General features: G+C 36.1%; 1 protein-coding gene across 1 annotated transcript; it reads left to right on the top strand.

Annotated features, from left to right (window-relative positions):
- Positions 1–7255: 7255 nt before the first annotated feature.
- On the top strand, positions 7256–9638 carry LOC145561906 (F-box protein SKIP2-like). Its single transcript, XM_081622033.1, has one exon. It carries the CDS (start codon positions 7547–7549, stop codon positions 9323–9325), a length of 1779 nt encoding a protein of 592 aa, XP_081478159.1. The 5' UTR covers positions 7256–7546; the 3' UTR covers positions 9326–9638.
- The last annotated feature ends 13661 nt before the right edge of the window (positions 9639–23299 follow it).

The raw sequence follows: 23299 nt of genomic DNA on the forward strand, positions 1-23299 counted from the left end.
CGATAAGTGTTCCTCTTTATTTTTTTCATTTTTTTTTTGAATAAAAATTGACATTTTACACCCTAAATAAGGTTTAATTTTTATTATTTATAGGATTTGTACATTTACTTGCTTTAAATCTCAATAGAAAGTGCAGATTTAGAGGTTAGTGACATTATAATTTCTAAAATTCTTAATTTAGTTTATACTTGGCATGTTAGTGACTTAGATATATGTTAGTTTATTATTGTTTTTATTTTATGTTAGTTTAGTTTGGTTTACTTTATTATAATAATGGTTGATATGTTAGTTTAGTTTGGTATATTATAATAATATAAGACATGACATGTTAATTTAGTTTGATTTAGTATAATAAAGTATGGCATGATATGTTAGTTTAGGTTGATATTTTATTATAATAATGTACGGCATGATATTGTTAGTTTAGTTTGGTTTAGTTTATTATAATAATGTATGTTAGTTTAGTTTAATTCCGTCGCAAACATTGCGACGGATTTTAATTCCGTCGTACATTTATGACGCATAATTCCGTCGTAAATTTGCAACGGAATTTAATTCCCTTGCGATAGTTTAGGTTTGCGATGGAAGTAATTCGTCGAAAATGAGTTCTTAACGACCGATATGATTTTTCCGTCATTACGGGCAATTTCAACGACGGATTTTCTGTCGTAAAATAGCGACGGAATGTGAACTAAAGGCAATTTTTTTTCCGACATTGTAAGATCTGTCGGAATCACCCTTTCCGACGGAATTTTCCTCGAAAAATCATCTTTTTCCTACGAACTGTTTTCCAACAGACAGTAACGATGGAATTCCGTTGTTGATATGATTTGCGACGGAATATCACGCTCCAGCGACAGATCTTTTCGGTCGGAAAAAAGCCTTTTTCTAGTAGTGAGTACCATTTTCGATGCTCTCAAATGCATGCAATAATTTGTGTTAAGAATACGAATGATAAATTAATTCCTAAAAGTTGAATTTGAAATTTATTTTTGGGATATTTTGATACTATAAATAGAATAAATAGTTAAAAGTAATATCAAACTTAATTTTTTTTTAAAAAAAATAAATAAATAAAATTGAAGCAACTATACATATGAAATTGATTTTTTTTTTTTAGTGATAATATCCCTTCCATATTTTATTACTCCGTACTTACATTACTTTTCTTTTATGGAGTACTCTGTATTTTATTTGGAGACTTTAGTATTTTACTAATTTTTTATTTCCTCCCACTAGTGATCTACTTACATCATATTTTTAATATTTTCATATTTTCTCTCCTCTCCACTTTTACTCATTTTTATTTTTGTTTTTTTTTTAAAATAAATAAATAAATAAATAAAACAGGTAATAAAATACAGAAGGTCAGAAAGAGTATAAGATGAATTCATGAACTTAACTTTTTATCCTTCTGCAACTTCGTAATAAGGAGTTTATCATTGTCGATCTTTTGTGAGTCACCTTTTTTTGTAAAATTACTTTATATAATCTCTAATAATTAATACAGAGTAATGTGCAAGGTTCATTCAACTTGGGCCAGAACTCCAGAAGCCCAGAACTATATTATCAATTCCGTTCTCATAGATTTTACACTAATTTGAATTTTTTCTGTTGATCTGTTCCATGTTATCACTTATTTATTTTCCCATACTAATGTGCATTGACGAAGGGATTGATAAAGACCACTCTTATAAAAAGGAGGGAGTTGTCATTTTAGTTCTAAATTCAATGGCCATATAATTGATTTTTGGATAATTGCAACTAAGTACGTGGCTAATAGTCTAATACGTAGCTGGCTAATAGGTGTGTCCTGTACTACGTACTCCGTATTATTGCAAAACTTGATTAATTAGAGTGTATTGGTTATATGAGTTGTTTAATTAAACTTCTGAAACATAATAGTTGTGGAGTGGTAAAAACTCAAACAAATATCTATAGACAATCATTGAAGAGTTAGCGTACAGTTAGAAACAAAATCGACATCCAAACCCGGATTTATTTGTTAATCACTTGTAAATCAAACAAATTTCCTTTTCAAAGTGATGGCACATAATGACATAAAGTTTTATAGTTGTCCATATAAAAGAATAAAAAAATAATAAAAAGGGAATTCATTTTCAATTTTCTTTTTTCATTCATTGGCATTATATATGGGAAATGGTCTTATATTAGTTATATACATATATGATTTGATCCTTCAAACCAACGTCGACATACAATTTAAATATATTTAATAGCCTCTTACAACAGAAGTTCATTACATTGCATCTTCCACACTTCCACGTACTCCTAAAATATCTTCTTAATTAATTTATTATTTATGTGTTTAGCGTTACAACAATTTATCTACAATCTCTACTAATTTCTAGTTGTAACAAAAGGGTATGGGTGAGTATGGGATGAATACCTGTACCTTTAGTATTAACGGTTCGGGTACCCGATAACCAAAATCCCTAAAAGTGATATCCATAACCAGAATCTATAAGTTCGGATATCCGGATTTCAGGTACCCGGATTTTCGAATCGGTTATCGAGTACCCAATAAAATATCAATAATGATAATTAAAGTTAATTATGTAGTTATTATGATATAATTTACAATTAATTAACTATAATATCATATGATTTTGACCAAATTATTAATAATATTACTATTATAAAGTAATTATGAAGTAAAGTAAGAGTTTAGATTTTAAAATAATAGATTTAAGTAGGGAAAAAAAACAAAATAATGCTTATTAGATCGGATCGGGTAATCGTTAATTTTAAAATGATACCCAATAACCATACCCGATAACAAATTATCGGGACGAGTACCCGAACCGTTATGGTTATCGAATCGGGTACCTACGGATCGGTTTTTCGGATTTTCGATTTTTCGGTATTTTTGCTCGGCCCTAATTATTTGTAAAGTAATCCTTTGTTGGTAGTTTGGTATTAAAAATCACGAAGGTAGTATTAAAAAAAGATCTTATCATACCAATTGACTTCGTTGAATCGTCTTAATGTCCAATTAATTTCAAAATAAATGTCAATCATTCATAATTTTATAAATACATTATACGTTTTACTAATGATCATACGTATGAGATGGAGATCTTAGACATGTAAATAAGTTTGGTAATAACTTTATGCACGATAACAACTAAATAAATATATATAGGTGCAAAGTAAATACAATCCATGTATAGAAGAACACGTGTAAATTTTATGGACATGACGATTCTCACTTTCTCATGAAACAAGGATTTTTTTTTTTTTTTTTTAATTATAAGTGAAAATAGGATAATGCACCAGGGTGCATCATGTGCATGGTGCATCAAGAAGGCAGAAAGAATATATCGGTTGTTTGATAAAGAACATATCGTGTTTGACAAAGAACATATCCATATATGTTTGATAATATGTTCTTTTATACTTATGTTCTTTAACATATGTTGATTAAACATGTTTTTGGGTTTCAATAATATAATGTACGTTCTTTGAATTTGACTCGTATGTTATTTGAAGTAATGAGTGACGCACAATTATTTTTTTTAATTTTTTATTATCATATATCATCATTTTTTTTTAATTATTATTTTTTTTATCGTATGTTCTTTGAGTTTGGTCAGTGTGTTCTTCGGGTATGAAGTATATGTTCTTTACATTATAACTTATGTTCTTATAACCTATGTTATTTTGAATTTTAAAATTTGAAATTTAATTTGAAAATGAAATCTTAAATTTTTTTAGTTGAAAATATTTTAGCGAGAGAACTAAAATTATTATGGGAAAGTTAAATTTTTGGAGAGAGATAACTATTTTTGGGGAAATGATATCTTTGGTAAAGATTTTTTCCGTTAATGTGTGATTTTTCATAAAATTTTAATAAAGTTTTTATCACGTTCTTTTTGTAATGTCTTTATGTTCTTTAATAATGCATGTTCATTTTTAAATACAAACATGTTCTTTTTCAAAAACCTACATGTTCTTTATCTAACATCTAAATGTTCTTTCTGTCTTTTTTTTATTTAATCGGGTGCACAAATCATGCATTAAATTATAAGTAATATAAGTGCGTACCATCAACAAAGTAGTTTGTATGTAGGTATGGTTGTTGATTAAACAAAACTCCTCAATTTCCACGCCATTGTTTATGTATTTTTTAATACATAACTTACGATAGTTACTATTGAACACTCAATCCACAATTTAAACAAGTTTAACTAAAACAAAGGAAGATTGTAATGTTAAATATGATATGAACACATGAAAAAAATGAAAATTACAAGTACATAACAAGCTTTTGATGCCCAAGTGAAATGACAACATACACAACCTTTAGAAGAAAGTTTGACACTTATACTTAAAATATAAGAAAATTTAATTTAACATTATGTAAGACAATATTCTTAAATATCATGTATCACAAACATGATAAAATATTTAACATATCCATCATACGGAGTACTGAATTTCTTAATTACTATGTTTGTCTGGACCTAACAAAATTATTTGTTTATAATGAAAATAATATTATTAAATCAAACACATTAGATTAAACCCTCGAGAAGTCAAGAGAAAAGATCTACATTGACCCCATCGTCTTATATATAGATCTACTTTAACTCCTTTTTATTCAACTTTTGGAGAGGAAATAATTAAGAAGGTTGGTAATCTTGGTATAGGTATTAGACTTTGTAATGAAATGGGAAGATGAAATTCAAAATTTAAAAGAAAAGGAGGATGATGATAGATTGATGGGGTTAGTCCAAAGAAGGAACGTTCAAACCCATGCCAATAATACTCTTTAAGACACGCTTGGTCACCTGGTCATTATTTGGCCCATTCTAGATTCCTTTTCCAAAGCCATCCATCATCTTATTTATCTTTGTTCTCCCTTTAAACCCATTTTTTAAGTGAAAATTTGTTATTCCTCCACACGCCCACACCTTAATTAAAAAATACACACTCCTTCCGTTTCATTTTGTTTACGTCCACTCTTTTGGATCGTTAAAAAAAAGTTAAATAAATAACACCATTTTGATTGAATTGAATTGATTAAAATAATTTACAAGCAATGTTTGTCTAAGAAATAAAAAGGAGCTACGACAGAAAAACCACTTTTTATCAGAATATATAAATAGATAAACCACTTTTAATACAACACTTCAAATCTTTAATGGAACAAACTTGTGCACTTGGAATTTTTTAAAAGTCAATATAATAAAAGAAAATAATTAATTTTAGTTTTCATTTTTTTTCTTGATAATCAAGATTATCTTACGTTGTAAATTGGGTAAATACAAGAACTAGGGTGGCTAACATACACGGCATAGCTAGTCATATTCGTAGAGCTCTTTTGATTTGGCTTTATGTTATAACTTTAGTTATTGATAAAATTAATGACGGAAAAATATATAAACAGATATTTTAGAGGTATAAATGTTCGCGCACTAATCTTAAAAGTAAAAAATAATTAAAAAAAGGTAATTAATATTAATAAGAACAAATAAGTAACTAAACATTTTTTAAGGTATATTTATCCAAGCTCTATTCATCAGAGTTATTTCAAAATATTAAAAGGTTGAGGTTGAATCCGGTAATGAAAGAAATGTAGACTGGACTGTGACTCCTATGTATGAGTAAAGAGAGGTGCAATAAAAATTACTCCCTTCATTTCATAATAATTGGAGTGCAACTAGACGAATAGCTGCTATTTATTTGGGATGCATATAGGAGGGCTAATTAATAAATTCACATAACACTGAATAACATTTTGTAATTTTCTATGGTTACAGTGGTACTTTTAATGTACCATTATACGTGTATTTTATACTACGAGAGTATAAGTTTTTTTTTTATACATGTATTTTATACTACTCCATATATTCTACTATACATATGGAGTACTTTTTACCATAAAATTCCCTATTTGGTTTGACCCTATAATTTTGTTAAAACTTTGTACAACGCTTATTTTTCATAATCGGTGGCATAAACTTATAAACTCTAATAAGTTTAATAAGGACTACTAACTTCAAAATGAGTTTAGGTCTAGAAGGTGAAGAGAACACAACTTAAGGAGATAAAGTTGTATTTTCTCGATTATTATCTATGATAAATATTTTATTTTTACACTTGATAAATACCTCCATTTTGAATTAATTACATCGAAAGGGTATTATTTGTGATATATATATATATATATATATATATATATATATATATATATATATATATATATATATATATATATATAAAGATAATATTTTTATTCGAAATACTGTATTTAAGTATGTAGTCATTAGGGCTGTACACAGTTTGGTCTAGACCGTAACCAAACCAGACCACCAAACCGCATTTTAGCGGTTTGGTTTGGTTTACGGTTTGGAAAAATACGGTTTGGTTTCGATTTTTTGGGAAATACGTTTTGCGGTTTGGTTTGGTTTTTCAAAATTATAAACCAAACCAAACCGTAAACCAGTAAACCGCATTTTAATATTTATATAATTTTAAATAAATTAAAATAGTTATTATATATTATAAAAAAGATAATAAAACAAAAAAAAAAAAATGAAAAATCATTAGAAGACTATACGGTCTGTATACTACTATACTCTATACTCATTCTCAAATATCAATACTTAAAACTCAATAGGTCATATAACTCAACTTGTCACATGTTGCTGCCAATTATAAAAACTATAATGCAGTATGAATTTTTTTTTTGGACAAATGTATTATGTTTTTTTTCCACTGTTAATTTGTTATGTATTACTTTCATTATGTGTTATTGTGTTAGCACTTGATTAGTTGGTTATTATTTTTATTAAAACTTTGTAGTATAATTTAATCCCTTTGAGCTAATTATTTGAACTTTGTTATAAATTTATTAATATTTGACAATTTTTAGGAAAAAATGTCGTCTCATTATAAACCGCAAACCAAACCGCACCAAACCGCATTATTACGGTTTGGTTTGGTTTGGTTTCAATACCAATATGGTTTGGTTTGGTTTGGAAAATTGACCAAACCGTATTTTGCGGTTTAGTTTGGTTTAGACTCAAACCGCACCAAACCAGACCATGTTCACCCCTAGTAGTCATTTCAAGAAATAAAATAAATCATATTTGTACACTAATCAATTAAAATAGAGAAAACTTTGTAATTTTGTTTTTGCTTTTACTTAATAGTATCTTCTTTTTTAGACCTTTGAACTTTAAACTTTGATTGGCCAATCTAGGCTTTTTCCTCTTGAGCCTTGACCCATTTCTTTCTCTCTCCTCCTCATAATCCATTATTTATTTTCCCTTTCTATTTTCCCACTCCCATCCTAAAAAAAAACAACAAATCAAAAATTCTACGGAGTAAAGAGAAATTTTAAAAAAAAAAAAAAAAAAATTTAAAACGAATGTGTATGATAATAACCATTACTACGCATCTTCCGGAGAAATGCCAACGGCTCTTCTTCTCATGATAACTCTCTCTATCTCCTCCCTATCCCATTTTCATTCCACCACCTTCTGCGACGGCGCGTGATCCTCAACCGCCACTCTGGATGGGCCAATCACCCTCCGTTCCAATTAACTCACCCGAGTTGACTCGCCATCCTTCTCGTTCCTTCTCCTTTACAACTCGCTTCACCTCTTCTTCCCGTAAAAAATCAACAACCCCCATGTCAAAAACCACCACCACTCACCCTCCTTCTCCGCCGCATCCTCCGCCACCTCCTCCGGTAACCCACGCCCCAGTTGTCAAATCCGAAGATGGGCCTAATCCTGGGCCTGGCCCCATCTTCCCTGACCCAACATCAGAAATCCCCGACGAATGTTTGGCCCACATCTTCCTCTCTCTCTCCTCCGGCGACCGTAAACGGTGCTCCCTTGTCTGTAAACGGTGGTTCCTCGTTGAAGGTCAAAGTCGTTGTCGTCTCTCCCTCAACGCTAACACGGAGATCTCGGCTCACTTGCCGTCGTTATTCTCCCGATTTGACTCGGTTACGAAGCTCGCTCTTCGATGCGACCGTCGATCCATCAGTATTAGCGACGACGCCCTTGTTTTAATCTCTCTCCGGTGCCGGAACTTGACCCGCCTGAAACTCCGGGGTTGCCGCGAGCTCACCGACCTCGGAATCGCTGCTTTTGCGCAGAACTGTAAGTCCCTTAAAAAGCTCTCTTGTGGGTCCTGCGTTTTTGGTGCTAAAGGGTTAAACGCTGTTTTTGAGCACTGCGTTTTGCTGGAAGAGATTTCGATTAAGCGGCTTCGTGGGATTAACAACGATGGTGATTCAGAGGCTGCCGCCGAGCCCATCGGGCCGGGCCTGGCGGCGAAGTCGTTGAAGAGTATTTGTCTGAAGGAGCTTTATAATGGGCAGTTGTTTGGGCCTTTGATTGTTGGGTCTAAAAATCTCAAGACTTTGAAATTGATTCGGTGTTTGGGGGAATGGGATAGGGTTTTGGAAATGATGGCTGCTGATAAATCTAATTACAATTACAATTACAATTATAGTAATAATAGTAGTGATAATAGTAATTTTAATGGGTTAGTTGAAATTCATCTTGAGAGGATACAGGTTACTGATTTGGGGTTATCTGCGCTGTCTAATTGTGCTAGTTTGGAGATTCTGCATCTTGTTAAGACACCTGAGTGTACTAATATAGGGATTATATCGGTGGCGGAGCGGTGTAAGTTGCTGAGGAAGGTTCACATTGATGGGTGGAGGACTAATAAGATTGGTGATGAGGGTTTGATTGTGTTAGGGAAGAATTGTGTTAATTTGCAAGAACTGGTGTTGATTGGCATTAATCCCACGAACACGAGTTTGGAGGTGATTGCTTCTAATTGTCGGAATTTGGAGAGGTTGGCGCTTTGTAGTAGTGAGACTATTGGCGATGCGGAGATGTCGTGCATTGCTTCAAAATGCTCGGCATTGAAGAAGTTTTGCATCAAGAGTTGCCCCATTTCGGATAATGGGTTGGAGGCATTGGCTTGGGGGTGCCCCAACTTGGTCAAGATTAAGGTTAAGAAGTGTAGGGATGTGACTCGAGATGTTGTTGAGTGGTTAAGGGAGAAGAGGGAGGCATTGATTGTTAATTTGGATGCTGATGAGATCGAGGCTGTTGATGCTAGTGCAAGTGAAGCGGGAGGAGCTCAGGAAGATGGCGCTGATTTTCCAGCAGTGGACACAGATGTAACATCTGTTCAGGCTCCTCCTAGGAGCAATGGCCGCGGGTCTTTTTTCAGGACGAAGTTAAGCTTCTTGTTTGGTAGAAATATAGCAGCATGTGCTTTGAGAAGGTGGTCAACTGGTAGCAGTAATACCAATGGTAATCAATGAACAATTCAAGCAGCAAAGCAATTCACAGAAAGGAAGTTTAATTATTTCATTTCATCCTTTTTATGGTATTTTTATATATGATACATTACATGCTTTCTGCTTGTTTATTTATCTATCTGTAGTTTCAAGAAGTTGTTCATTCCAGTTGAATGTTGTGAATGTGCAGAATTCGAAATTGCTACATTTATTTAGGAGATGTGTTTTGGATATTTACTTTAGATATATGTTCACATTGTTCAGTCTTACTTATGTACTACTTTGGCCTCATCGGCTGCCATTTATATTTGCTAAAGTGCTAAGGTGCATTTGGCACTGTCAACTGACTAAAATCTGCATAAAATGATGTTTAATTTTCTGCTGATGGAATTCTTTTGATGCTTTTAATAGCTGTATAATCTTAGCAGTTGTTTGCTGCTTCCACTGAGAGTAATTGATGCTGACCTTTACGCATACGGTTTCTCTGTTTTGATAGTGCAACTGTGTAGCTTTGCATTCGTGTTTGAGACTAATGTTGTTCAGCACTTGTTCTGACCCACAATTTCACCTCAAGTAATGTCGGGTCTTCGTGGGTATAGTAGTATAGATGCATGAAACTTATTTTGGACCTAAAAATTGGAAATACATCATAGCAGAGTATTAGAGTGGCAACACATACTTATGTTTGGCATGAGTACTGGAATTAGAGTACCATTGGTTTGGGATATTGACTGTCTTGCATAAATTAATATTATGTCAGTGCATTCTATTCGACGCATCTGGTTGTTACTTGTCCATATAATCTACCCTTTTTCAACTAAATTTGGAAAGAAGTTTACTTAATATCTTGTGTTTTCTTGACTTCTACACTTGAATAAGTAGTTAGGTAGTAATTGGTTTCACCTGTTCTTACTTCCCCCGAGTTTTTTTATCGGATTGATTCAATTATTTTTTACAGCACTTTTTTGGACTTGCACATTCATTTATTTTTCCACAAAGTGGATTACATCTTTGATTGATTGCCTCTTTGAAGAAAGCTATTATTGTTTTGCTTAAAATAGGAAGTTTCACAGGAATTATTGTCTCTATCACAGAGTTCTTTATCCATGAGAGGGAACAGGATTGATCTTGTACAAACTTTTTTTATCCAGCATGCCAAATTGCCAATACATCGACAAGTTCCTGTCCTTGGGACCGATATATCATTGTCCAAGATTAATAGATTATGTGCATTGTTGGACGGTGTTTACTCTGGATTAAACTTACATATTAGCAAGGGGAGTTATTTGATGAACTGTTAGGAGAAGAAAGGGTAGTTGACCTAACATCTAGGTTAGAAGTTAAGGCCTCTTGTGATGTATGAACTTTGTATGTGACTGTAAAGTGTGGTCATGAGACATCAATTTGGTTGGAAAATGACACTCCTTTCTTTTTGCTGGTGGTTACCAATGGATAGAAAGTTGCACTCAATAATTTCTCATGAGTGTTCATTGTCCCCATCCTTTCCTGTGATTCTTTCAATCAATTTGCCTTTATTTTTGAGCTTATGATTTTCATAGCATTCATGGGAAAGTGAGCCTGAAATCGGTGGACTTTGCGAAATTGAAGTTCAGGATGAATGCAGGCTGGGATTGTTCTGTATTTTTATGTCCGTTTGAGTCTTTTTTCTGCGAAGTCCAGCTATTTCGGGCTGATACTACATACATAAAAATACCGAACAATCCGTAACCATCATGTTAATTTGAGGCTAGACAGGCGTAGTATTCGAGTTGTCCCTTATTCAACTCTGACCTGACATTGAATTAGGGATATTTGAGTACAGTTAATACTTAATAGTGAGACATGCTAGAAAATTTTGAATCCAATATTGATTGAATCAGATTCCCAGCTCGATCAACCTGTTGCTTGTCCCAATTATGGCAAGTTTACAGATTCTGTGGCCAACTTTGAAGGCTACTTTAGGATTATCAGCCTGTTAGAAGTGCATTATTTATTTGCCCAGGAAATGGCTGGAAGTTTGATTGATTCTGAACCACTGCATTATATTAAAAATTCTACAATGTCATTCTTAAAAAATGACACCACAATTTGCTGATGTGGCAAAATATGATTGGGCCGTATTTTGTATTTTTATTATTAATTTGAATTATTTTTAATGTCCATAATGTATTAAAGTTGTATTCTTTTTTGTATTCTTTTTAATACGTGTATTTTTTTTAGAAATACATATTTATAAATTATGAAAAACTTTTTTATAATAAATATTAATTTTCGAATTTGTAATTATAATTATAAATCATAAAATTAAATTCATTCATGATTTACATCAAAAATTTTCATCATCAATCATCATCGCTCATCATTGTTTATAGTTCATTGTTCATCATCACTCATCATCGTTCATCGTTCGTCGTTCGTCGTTCATCATCGCTCATCATCGTTCATCATCGCTCATCGCTCATCGTTCTTCATTCATCATCGTTCATCAATCATACCTTAGATTAGCCCCCCATTCCCGAATTCAATGTTAATCGTTGATAATTTCGCATATCCCAGCTAAAATCGTGATAAAATTTCGAAAATAATTGTGTTTTTGCATTTTGTTTTTTTGCACCTTTTGATTTTAGGTTTTCGTTCATACAAAAATCTCAACAACAATCGCATTTATAATTATTTGCAAATGACGAATTTTGGAATAAATGGTTCGAAAATATGATTTATGTGGACTCAAGTTCTGCAGTTTTGTCAAAGAACAAAGAGTGTCAAGTTTTTAGAAGATGAAGTTAGTCGCATGTTTTTAACTACCGCAACCCCTGTTTGATCTGTTAAATGTACTCAAGTTTTCTCGAAGCTGTTTGTGGGTTAGGTAATTACCTAAATTATCATTGGTCATGACATAAGAAAATAATCTTTTTTAAATTATGGAATTAACCTTATTATATTATGGACTAGAGTGAAAATTAAATTATGATACACGTTTTCACTCTAACATAATATACTTATATTTTGTCAAAAAAAATATATAATATAATTATATATTGTTAGAAAATTGATATTGTTCATAAGTATTTGTAAAGAAGGAATTCCTCTTTAAATGGTTCGAAATTTGTTTTATGTGGACTCAAATTGTGCAATTTTGTCAAAGAACAAGGAGTATCAAGTTTGTAGACAATGAAGTGGTCGCATTCTGTTTGATCCGATAAATGTAATTATGTAATTAGCTTTTCTCGAACTTGTTTGTGGATTAGGTAATGACTTAACCTAAGTTTGGTCACTACATAGGAAAACAATGTTTTTTATACTTTGGTATGAACCTTATTATAATATGGAAGTGACAAAATATTAGATTTTGATATACCTTCTCACACTATACTATAATTTACCTATATATTGTTAGAAAATAAATACTCCATATGTTTCATAATAATCGCAAATGTGGTGTTGGCTAAAAGTTTTTGAAAAATTATAGGGTTGTGACTAGAAGTAGAATTATTTGATATAAAATATGGTTAATAGAGATATATTTAATTGTTAGTAAGAGAAAGAAATGTAGTAATTTTAAATAGTCTAAGTGGGGTTGATAGAAATAGAAAGTAATTATAGGTCATTACGAAATAAGAAAATATTGCAATTATTACTAAACGGATGAAAACAGAAAGATTTGCGAGTATTATGAAACAACGGGATAGAGGTGTATATTAACTAAGCCGAGGATTACCTTGGGTATGTTCATGTTCATTTAACTAAGGCGAGTCCATGAACGATCCCGAAATTTTATATGAGAACTTGAACAAGCTAAGCTTAAACCGAGCTTGAACCCGGGTAAGTTATTGATCGGCATTGTTCATTTATACTCGTTCTTTTTTCAATAAATATTATTACAGATCACATATATTAATCTACATTAGCCCTACTCCAATCCAACTCCAACGGCAAACTAATTTTCAGATAAGATTTGTATGTAACATATGTTTTAATTTAACTAGTTACATAGGTCACGTATATTTTTCTTACATTTTATTTTGAATAATGTAGACTGAAACTAGTTTCATATATATATATATATGTATGTATGTATGTATGTATGTATGTACCTATTTTAAAAAATAAGGTAGCATGATATTTCAAAGTATTAACCTTTTCTATTATAGGTCATAATATAAGTTCAATTATATTTTTATTTGTTTAATAACCCCCTCATAAAATTTTGTTCTAAAACAAATCCCTTCATTTTCATTTTCCGTTTATAAAAACCCTTCTAAGAATTTGAAACTAAAAGCAGTATTTAATTGAAAATTTTTAAGCCATTTTTGAATATTTTTGAGTTGAAGCCCTTATTGAATTTGTAAAATAAAATTCCTAGAATTTCGTTAGTCTTCAGATTTAAACTACAATATCTTTGACCAACTCCCAACCGGCTCATTTAGTCATTCACTCATCTCAATATGCACCATCACAAAATTCTTGTTTAAAAAATTATATACTTTCGTTTTTTCAGCTATAGATCATTTATTACATTTGAATAGATTTAATATAATAATATTTGATTTCCTAAATAAAATCAACAAACGTACACATACACAATTATATACGATTAACAATTTAAATAGAAAAATAATTTTTAAATAAGACAACTCTGCAAATATATATTGGGGTAATATATGTAGTGTCTTTAATACCTGTCAAAAGCAGAGCTACACAAACTGAGTTCAAGCAAGAAAAAAAAAAAAAAACCAAAATATTTATGCGGGATATTCAATGTTGTTTAGATAAGTTGCAAAAGTCAAACCATAATAAGAAAGGACCCAAAAGGTAATTACAAATTAAGTCATTTAAACATATTATATCTTCTAATTATCTTAATCATTGAATTCTTCACGTCCAGACTGATACCCATCAGGAATGTTGCGGCTGCTTGTTCCATCATTGTTATTGCCAATATCTTCACCAATTTTAAAACACAGTCAGTTTTCATAAAAGAATATGTAGGATATGCAAACATGTACTTTATAGAACAGACAAAAGAAAAATACAATTGGTAATATTCCATAACACACAAGGTCAATTTCAACACTAATCAGGGATGTAACTGTTGTTCAGAAACATATAACATCAGGTAATGAGCTTAATAGTAACAGGTTACTCCAAAATAAAAACAAAAGGGTTGTAAACAGATAATGACCTTAACAATAACAAGTCAATTCCAAAGTAAAACAGAAACTTGTTAGTATTAGATAAACTTCAAAGGTAATGACCTTAACAGTAAAAGGTTATTCAAAGGTAAATAGAGACTTGTTTGAATTTTGTTATAGAATTTAATAGGTAATGATCTTAACAATAAAAGGTCAACTACAAAGTAAACAGGAGAGTTTTCTGTACTATTAAAAAAGTAATAGGTAGTAACCTGCACAATAAAAGGACAATTCCATTTAAAATCAGTGTTTTTCAAGATCAAAACAGAGTTAAGCCTTTATCTAAAATCAGTGTTTTTCAAAATTATTACTTGATCAAAACAGTTGAGTAATTCAAGATCAAACATAAAAGAATACCTTTATCTAAGTCATGAACATAATCTGCATTGCCAATCTGAGACTTCGCGTTCTCTCGGAACTCAGTCATGGTAGTCTCATCGAAGACTTCTGGATGCCTTAACCACAAGCAGAATCCAATTAAAAAAAACAAAAAAAATGTTTTAGGTAATGACCAATTTGAATACAGGTAAATGCCAAAATCACAAACAGATGAATACCAAATTCGCACATCACTTCTCCGAATCAAACAGGGTTTGCGAAAAAAATACAATTAAAATTTGAAAATTACAAGCCTATGAGAAATAAATATTTATATACACACCCTATAAAAAAATAGAGTTTGTCTGTTACCCAATCCTTAGAAATCAATTACTTTTATTATGTTTAAAAATCATGTTATAAATGAAATTGCAAGTATGATTATGTAATTTATTTTTTTTAATAAGATAAAAAGTCAGTTAGGTGAGCACACTTACATATGTGTTCTTGACCATGATTGGAGTTCAGCAGTACCAACTTCGATCGAAGGACTTATGATTCCACAATTGAACGTGAAAAAAGAAAAATAAGTAAAACTCTACTTAAGAACATGGCAGGATTTGATAAAGAACAATATACTAATTTAGGAATATCCCAAAATTATAGCCACTAAATTATATGCCCAATATTTCAAAAATATTGTTTCCAAATTATAATAAGATAATAATCTCATAAATATTTTTTTGCTAAAATGTTATGATAAAAATTTCAAAAATATTTTATTCAAGATACAATAAGATAATGATACCATAAATATTTTTTGCAAAAATGATAAGATAAAAATTCCTTAAATCATTTTTTTTGTTATATGATTATCGTAAAATTATGATTACTAAACGCAATTGGTAATAACCTAATTAATTATAGCTAAATATTTACGATAATGACCTACATAAATAAATGTAATGACCTAACTACATACAGGTAATTACCTAACCACAAACATATTACAAAAATCGCAAATGAAAATTTTGGATCAAACAGTTCGAAAAAGAAAAAACAAACTCGAATTCTAAACTGAAGAGCAAACCCTCGTTATCCATTGACGTTAAAAAAACAAGAAATTAAGCATTTCACATCATCATATTACACACGACTAAGGCTTTTTCCATTCTCAAAACTATCAAATAAAGTAATTTTTATATCAATCAAAATCATCAATCAAACCCTAAACGAAATTTATACCCGAAATTGGATGGGGTTTTGGACGGGATTTTGGTCAGAATTTGGTCGAAATTTAGTCGGAATTGTGGTCGGAGTTGTGGTCGGAATTTTGGTCGGAATTGTGGTCGGAATTTTGGTCGGAATTGTGGACGGAATGAAGAACAACGAAGAACAATGATGATTTTATTTTTACTAAATTGTAATTCTAATTTAATTTTTGAAAATGAATTAATTAAGTTTAAAATAGATTTTTAAAAACTATAATTACGTATTCTATAAAAAAATACACGTATTCACAATTATACATACATGTATTGTATATTTAGGTATTTAAAAATAAGTCAAAATTCGCCCAATCATAACATGACACCTCGTCATGTTATGGTGTCATTTTTTAAGAATGACACCATAGAATCATGGATGTGAGAATGATCATATCAATAATTTTGGTGAAACTAACTTCCGGAAGTTGTACATAACTAACATCAGTTATCTTACGGCCTTTATGATTGTTCATTAAGAAGCTGGTCATACATTCTATAATACGGAGTGACAGTTAAGAACCCAGAAGCTTCTAATTGCTCAGCTTTGTTTGTGTTGGCTATGTTCTGATTGTACTAAAATGGGTATCCGGTGCATGACGACATGAATAAGTAAAAGATGTGCCAATTAAGGTCAGATTGTCGATCACGTATCAGCTTGGGTCAAGTAATGGGGTGTGAGTCGGTTTGACGAGGTCCATTACTACCTAGGAAGCCTGCAGTATGTCACGACTCATGTCTCACACCTAGAAAGGCAGCAAGCATCGTCACTTGGGCACTAGGAAACAATTCGGGCCAAGGGAGTTGCCCATGGGTGCTAGGAAGCACCTCTCCCCTAAAGAGCTTTATATGGTACCTTGCTTAATTTCCTAGTGAACACCCAAGTGACAGTAACACAATAATGGGTCATTTGGGAGACCAAACGGAATCCAAATGAGCCCAAACTTGGTGGTCCACCGTTTTTGGACCCAAGGAACACGATGGTGCAACCAGAATTTCGAAGAAAGGTCCGGAACATTCCAGAACGTGCTACAAGGCTCGGGATGCGTCCGGAAGCTTCTAGAAGTTTCTAGGTTGTTCTTGTACATACTTGTAATATCTAGAGTATGGTGGAATACTCCGGAAACTTGTACATATGAGTAGGAACTCAGAATTGTATAGAAAACTCTAGAGAACTAAGCTTCTAGGACCCTCCATTTGAGGAGGTTAGAAAGTTCTAGAGTAGAAGGTTCTAGCTTTTTGGGAGGCCTATAAATAGGGACCTTCCCCTCATTTTTGCAATCCATCTAAGCATTTGTAACACTCTCTCTCAAGCAATACAAGTTCTCTTAATCATTCTCTCACTTGAGCTTTCCTTACTCACTTACTTTAGCTTTCGTTGCCTTATTTGCTATAAGCATTACTCGGGGTAAGCCTTGACTAGCAACCTTAGGGAAGGAAGTTAGTGGGCGCGCGTGCAAGAGACTAAGGGGATCAGTCAGCACGTGACAACGTGGTATCAGAGCAGCAACGGTCGTGTGGGGCGACGTTCTGTCGGCTTAGCTAGCATCGTAGACTACGAAGGAAAAGTAAGTGTGGACACCATGGGCAAGAACAAGGAGACTAGCGCATCACAAGTGCTCGAGGGTGAGGCTGAGGCCATGCCTCAGGCTCTCCAAAAGCTTGAGAAGCGAGTGCATAAGGGAGACGAGAAAACAGCCAAGCTCGAACTAGCCATGGGAGGCTTGTCCGACGCCATTGGCAAGGTTGAGGTTGACGTTTCCTCGCTCAAGGACCAGGTGCTTGACTTGGACAACCGAATTGAGGAGATCGGCTTAGAGCATACAACGGAGGCTCACGCACTCACTAATCAAGCCGTGGAGAAGATGATGAGTGAGCTGGCCAAGTTACGTGAGGAGTTCACGAGGGAACTCCTTGCCTTGAAGAAGGAGAACGAGGTTCTCAAGGAGGAACTCGCACTTTGCCGCAAGGCGGCAGTAACCGGGGGGGGTTACCATTAATGCGGGGCCTAAGATGGAGGTCCCCAAGCCACAAAAATTCCATGGGAAGAGAGATGCACGGGAAATCGATAACTTCCTATGGGGCGTCGAAAAGTACTTCGACGCTATGCGCTTGGAAAGCGATGCTTCCAAGATCAACGCTGCCACCATGTACCTTGGAGATGATGCTATACTTTGGTGGAGACGCCGCGAATTGGATATCAAGAAGGGGACTTGTTCCATTAGCACTTGGGACGAGTTCAAGCAGGACTTCAAGCGGCAATTCTACCTGGAGAATGCCAAGAAGCTCTCGATGATGAAGCTACGGGATCTCAAGCACAACAGCACCATCAAGGAGTATATCAAGCAATTTTCAACGTTGATGCTCGAGATCGACGATCTCTCGGAAGAGAATCAACTCATTTATTTTATCGGAGGGCTTCAACGTTGGGCCCAGCAAGAGGTGGAACGAAGGAATGTACAAACACTTGCTGAGGCCATAGCCGTGGCCGAGTCCTTGATTGAGTTCAAGGATCCCAAGAAGGATAACAAGGGTGGTAGCAACAGGGGAAAAGGTGGGGGAGCAAAACCCACCGAGCGAAGCAGTAGCAGCAGCAACAACAACCGGTTCGAGAGGAGGGACAAGGATAAGGGCAAGGGCCAATCATCCACTTCCTCCTCGACGGAAAAAAGCAAGCACCGCGACTGCTTCCTATGCGGAGGGCCGCACTGGGCTAGGGAATGCCCAGGACGACAAAGGCTTAATGCCATCATCTCTTCGGGCGGTGAGTCTACGGGGGACGAAGCGCAGATGGGATCATTGCGCATGATGGGAAGTGTCAAGGCAACATTCGAAGCTGAGGGGTGCAGCGAGGTTGTTAAGGTAAGTACACTTCCTCGCCCAAAGGGAAAACTAATGTTTGTTGAAGCATTAGTAAATGGAAGGACATCAAGGGCACTTGTCGACACAGGTGCCTCACACAACTTTATTGCCAAGGAGGAGGCAAGCAAGTTGGGTGTCAAGTATACCAAGGAGCCAGGCACGTTGAAAACCGTAAACGCTTCACCAGTGCCTATCCTTGGCATTGCAAGGGAGGTGCCTCTTTGTTTGGGAGAATGGAGTGGCACCGTAGACCTCACCGTCGTCAACATGGACGACTTCTCTCTTGTACTGGGTCTAGAGTTCATGGACTCAGTGAGGCCATTCTCATTCGAAAGGGACGGGACGATGACCATCGTAAAGGATCAGGGAGCATGGTCTGTCCCTATTACTCGGGAGGAGGTCGAGGCCAAGATGATCTCGGCCATTCAGCTAGAGAAGGGAGTAAAGAAGGGTCAAGATACATTCTTGGCCACATTGCTCGAAGACGAACCTTGTGTGGATGAGGTTCCGACAGAAGTTGCCGGAGTGCTCGAGGAATTTGAAGACGTAATGCCTCCGGAGCTACCCAAAAGGCTTCCCCCTCGAAGGGAAGTCGATCATGAGATCGAGCTGGAGCCAGGGGCTAGGCCTCCAGCCATGGCACCTTACCGGATGGCACCACCGGAGCTTGAGGAGCTAAGAAAGCAACTTAAGGAGTTGCTCGATGCTGGGTTTATTAGGCCATCCAAAGCACCATTTGGAGCACCTGTGCTTTTCCAACGCAAGCATGATGGGAGCTTGCGGATGTGCATCGACTATCGGGCATTAAACAAGATAACGGTGAAAAACAAATATCCAATCCCGTTAGTCGCAGATCTTTTTGACCGACTAGGGAAAGCCAGGTACTTTTCGAAACTGGATCTTAGGTCGGGCTACTGGCAAGTGCGCATCGCCAAAGGCGACGAGCCTAAAACGACGTGCGTCACTCGCTACGGGTCTTTTGAATTCTTGGTGATGCCTTTTGGCCTCACCAACGCCCCGGCCACATTTTGTACATTAATGAATAGAATTTTCCAGCCCTTTCTTGATAAATTTGTCGTCGTCTATCTCGACGATATCGTCGTGTATAGCGACGATCTTGGAAGCCACTTGGAGCATTTGAGACAAGTGTTCCAAGTACTTCGGGAGAACGAGCTCTATGTAAAGCGGGAGAAGTGCTCGTTCGCACAAAAAGAGGTGTCTTTCCTAGGGCACCGCATTAAGGCTGGAAAGATCATGATGGAGCACGACAAGGTACGCTCCATCAATGAGTGGGAGGAGCCCAAGAACATTTCTGAGCTACGTTCATTCCTTGGGCTAGCGAATTACTATCGACGATTCATCAAGAGCTATTCAGCTCGGGCGGCACCATTGACAGACTTGCTGAAGAAGAAAGTACAATGGTGTTGGAGCGAAGAATGTCAAAGGGCCTTTGATGACCTCAAGAAAGCGGTCACCAGCGAGCCCGTGCTAGCGCTGCCCGACTATAACAAACCATTCGAGCTTCATACGGATGCCTCTGACTTTGCCATCGGAGGGGTGCTAATGCAAGAAGGGCATCCGATCGCTTACGAATCACGCAAGCTAAATGATACCGAGAAAAGGTATCCTGTGCATGAGAAAGAGATGACGGCTATCATTCACTGCTTGCGTATTTGGAGGCACTATTTGCTGGGAAGTCGGTTTGTCATCTATACCGACAGTGTTGCTACGAGTTATTTTCAAAATCAAAAGAAGATCAGCCCAAAGCAAGCTCGATGGCAGGATTTCTTGGCGGACTATGACTATGTCATGGAATACAAGCCAGGCAAGGTTAATTTCATCGCCGATGCTCTTAGCCGGAAGGCTATGCTTGCTGTCATTAGCAGCATCACAAGCTCCATTCTTGATCGGATCAAGAATGGCCTCCCTCATGACCCTATGGCCAGAGGATTAATGGAGTTGGCCAAGGAGGGGAAGACTCGGAAGTTCTGGGTAGAGGATGGGATCCTCTACACCACGGGACGTCGAGTGTTCGTGCCTAAGTGGGATAATCTTAGGCGGGATATTCTCAAGGAGTGCCATGATTCAATGTGGGCTGGGCACCCAGGTATTCAACGAACTTTGGCACTCTTGGATGACACTTATTATTGGCCTCACATGCGGGACGATGTGGAGGCATACGTGAAGACTTGTCTTGTGTGCCAACAAGACAAGGTCGAGCAACGGGTGCCGGCAGGGTTACTTGAACCATTGCCCATTCCGGAGCATCCTTGGGAGAACGTCTCTATGGATTTCATCTCAGCTCTGCCCAAGTCCGAGGGATGCGGGTCTATTATGGTGGTAGTAGACCGCTTCTCTAAATATGGGACGTTTATACCGGCACCAAAGGATTGTACAGCCGAGCAAGCCGCCAAACTCTTCTTTAAGCATGTTGTCAAGTATTGGGGCTTGCCCAGGAGCATCATCAGCGACCGAGATCCAAGGTTCACGGCAAAATTTTGGACGGAGTTATTCAAACTCCTTGGATCTGGGTTGCACTTCTCTACAAGCTTTCACCCGCAAACTGATGGGCAAACGGAGAGGGTGAATGCCTTGCTAGAGCTTTATCTAAGGCACTTTGTTAGTGCTAATCAGCGAGATTGGGCCAAGTTGATGGATGTTGCCCAATTCTCTTTCAATTTGCAGCGTTCCGAGGCAACCGGGAAGAGTCCATTTGAGATAGTCATGGGCCAACAACCCTTGAATCCACAAGGGGTTGCATCGGGCTACACGGGAAGTAGCCCCGCTGCATATAGACTCGCAAAAGGGTGGCATGAACAGCTCGATATTTCAAGGGCCTACTTGGACAAGGCGGCAAAGAAGATGAAGAAATGGGCCGACAAGCATAGGAGACCCCTTGAGTTCCAAGTTGGTGACTTGGTCATGGTAAAATTGCTACCCCAACAGTTCAAGGCCTTCCGCAAGGTGCATAAAGGCCTTGTACGGAAATACGAAGGACCTTTCCCGGTCATAAGGAAGGTCGGGAAGGTTAGCTATAAGCTTGAGTTACCGCCCAAGCTCAAAATACACCCGGTGTTTCATGTCAGCCTACTCAAGCCCTACCATGGTGACAACGAAGATCCAACGAGGGGCGAGTCACAACGAGCACCCACAGCGGTCGTGACTTCTTTTGATCGAGACATCGAGGTGATCGAGGCAAAGAGGGTCATACGAAGGAGGGGCGTACCAAGCTACAATGGGTATCTTGTTCGTTGGAAAGGTCTTCCGGATAGTGAGGCATTATGGGAACGAGAGGAAGACTTGTGGCAGTTCAAGGACAAGATCTCCGAGTTCGAGGGACGGCCTTGACGGGGTCGTCAAGACTTGGGTGGGGGAGCATGTCACGACTCATGTCTCACACCTAGTAAGGCAGCAAGCATCGTCACTTGGGCACTAGGCAACAATTCGGGCCAAGGGAGTTGCCCATGGGTGCTAGGAAGCACCTCTCCCTTAAAGAGCTTTATATGGTACCTTGCTTAATTTCCTAGTGAACACCCAAGTGACAGTAACACAATAATGGGTCATTTGGGAGACCAAACGGAATCCAAATGAGCCCAAACTTGGTGGTCCACCGTTTTTGGACCCAAGGAACACGATGGTGCAACCAGAATTTCGAAGAAAGGTCCGGAACATTCCAGAACGTGCTACAAGGCTCGGGATGCGTCCGGAAGCTTCTAGAAGTTTCTAGGTTGTTCTTGTACATACTTGTAATATCTAGAGTATGGTGGAATACTCCGGAAACTTGTACATATGAGTAGGAACTCAGAATTGTATAGAAAACTCTAGAGAACTAAGCTTCTAGGACCCTCCATTTGAGGAGGTTAGAAAGTTCTAGAGTAGAAGGTTCTAGCTTTTTGGGAGGCCTAAAAATAGGGACCTTCCCCTCATTTTTGCAATCCATCTAAGCATTTGTAACACTCTCTCTCAAGCAATACAAGTTCTCTTAATCATTCTCTCACTTGAGCTTTCCTTACTCACTTACTTTAGCTTTCGTTGCCTTATTTGCTATAAGCATTACTCGGGGTAAGCCTTGACTAGCAACCTTAGGGAAGGAAGTTAGTGGGCGCGCGTGCAAGAGACTAAGGGGATCAGTCAGCACGTGACAAGTAGCTCTAAATGTATCTCCTTCAACCTCAATCTAAGTTTACCAAATGATAAGAGTGGTCCAAGCTTCTGGAATCTGTAGAATCAAACATAAAGACTAAGAAAGACTTGGATAGACGACTTTGGGCTGCTTTCCTCGTCCTTTTTTTTTTTTTTTTTTTTTTTTTTTTTTTTTTTTTTTTTTTTTGTGTGTTTATTTGATTTATCAGTTATTTCTG

Source organism: Chenopodium album, chromosome 10 (genome assembly GCF_948465745.1).
Source record: "Chenopodium album chromosome 10, dcCheAlbu1.1, whole genome shotgun sequence".
NCBI classification, from domain to species: Eukaryota; Viridiplantae; Streptophyta; class Magnoliopsida; order Caryophyllales; family Amaranthaceae; genus Chenopodium; species Chenopodium album.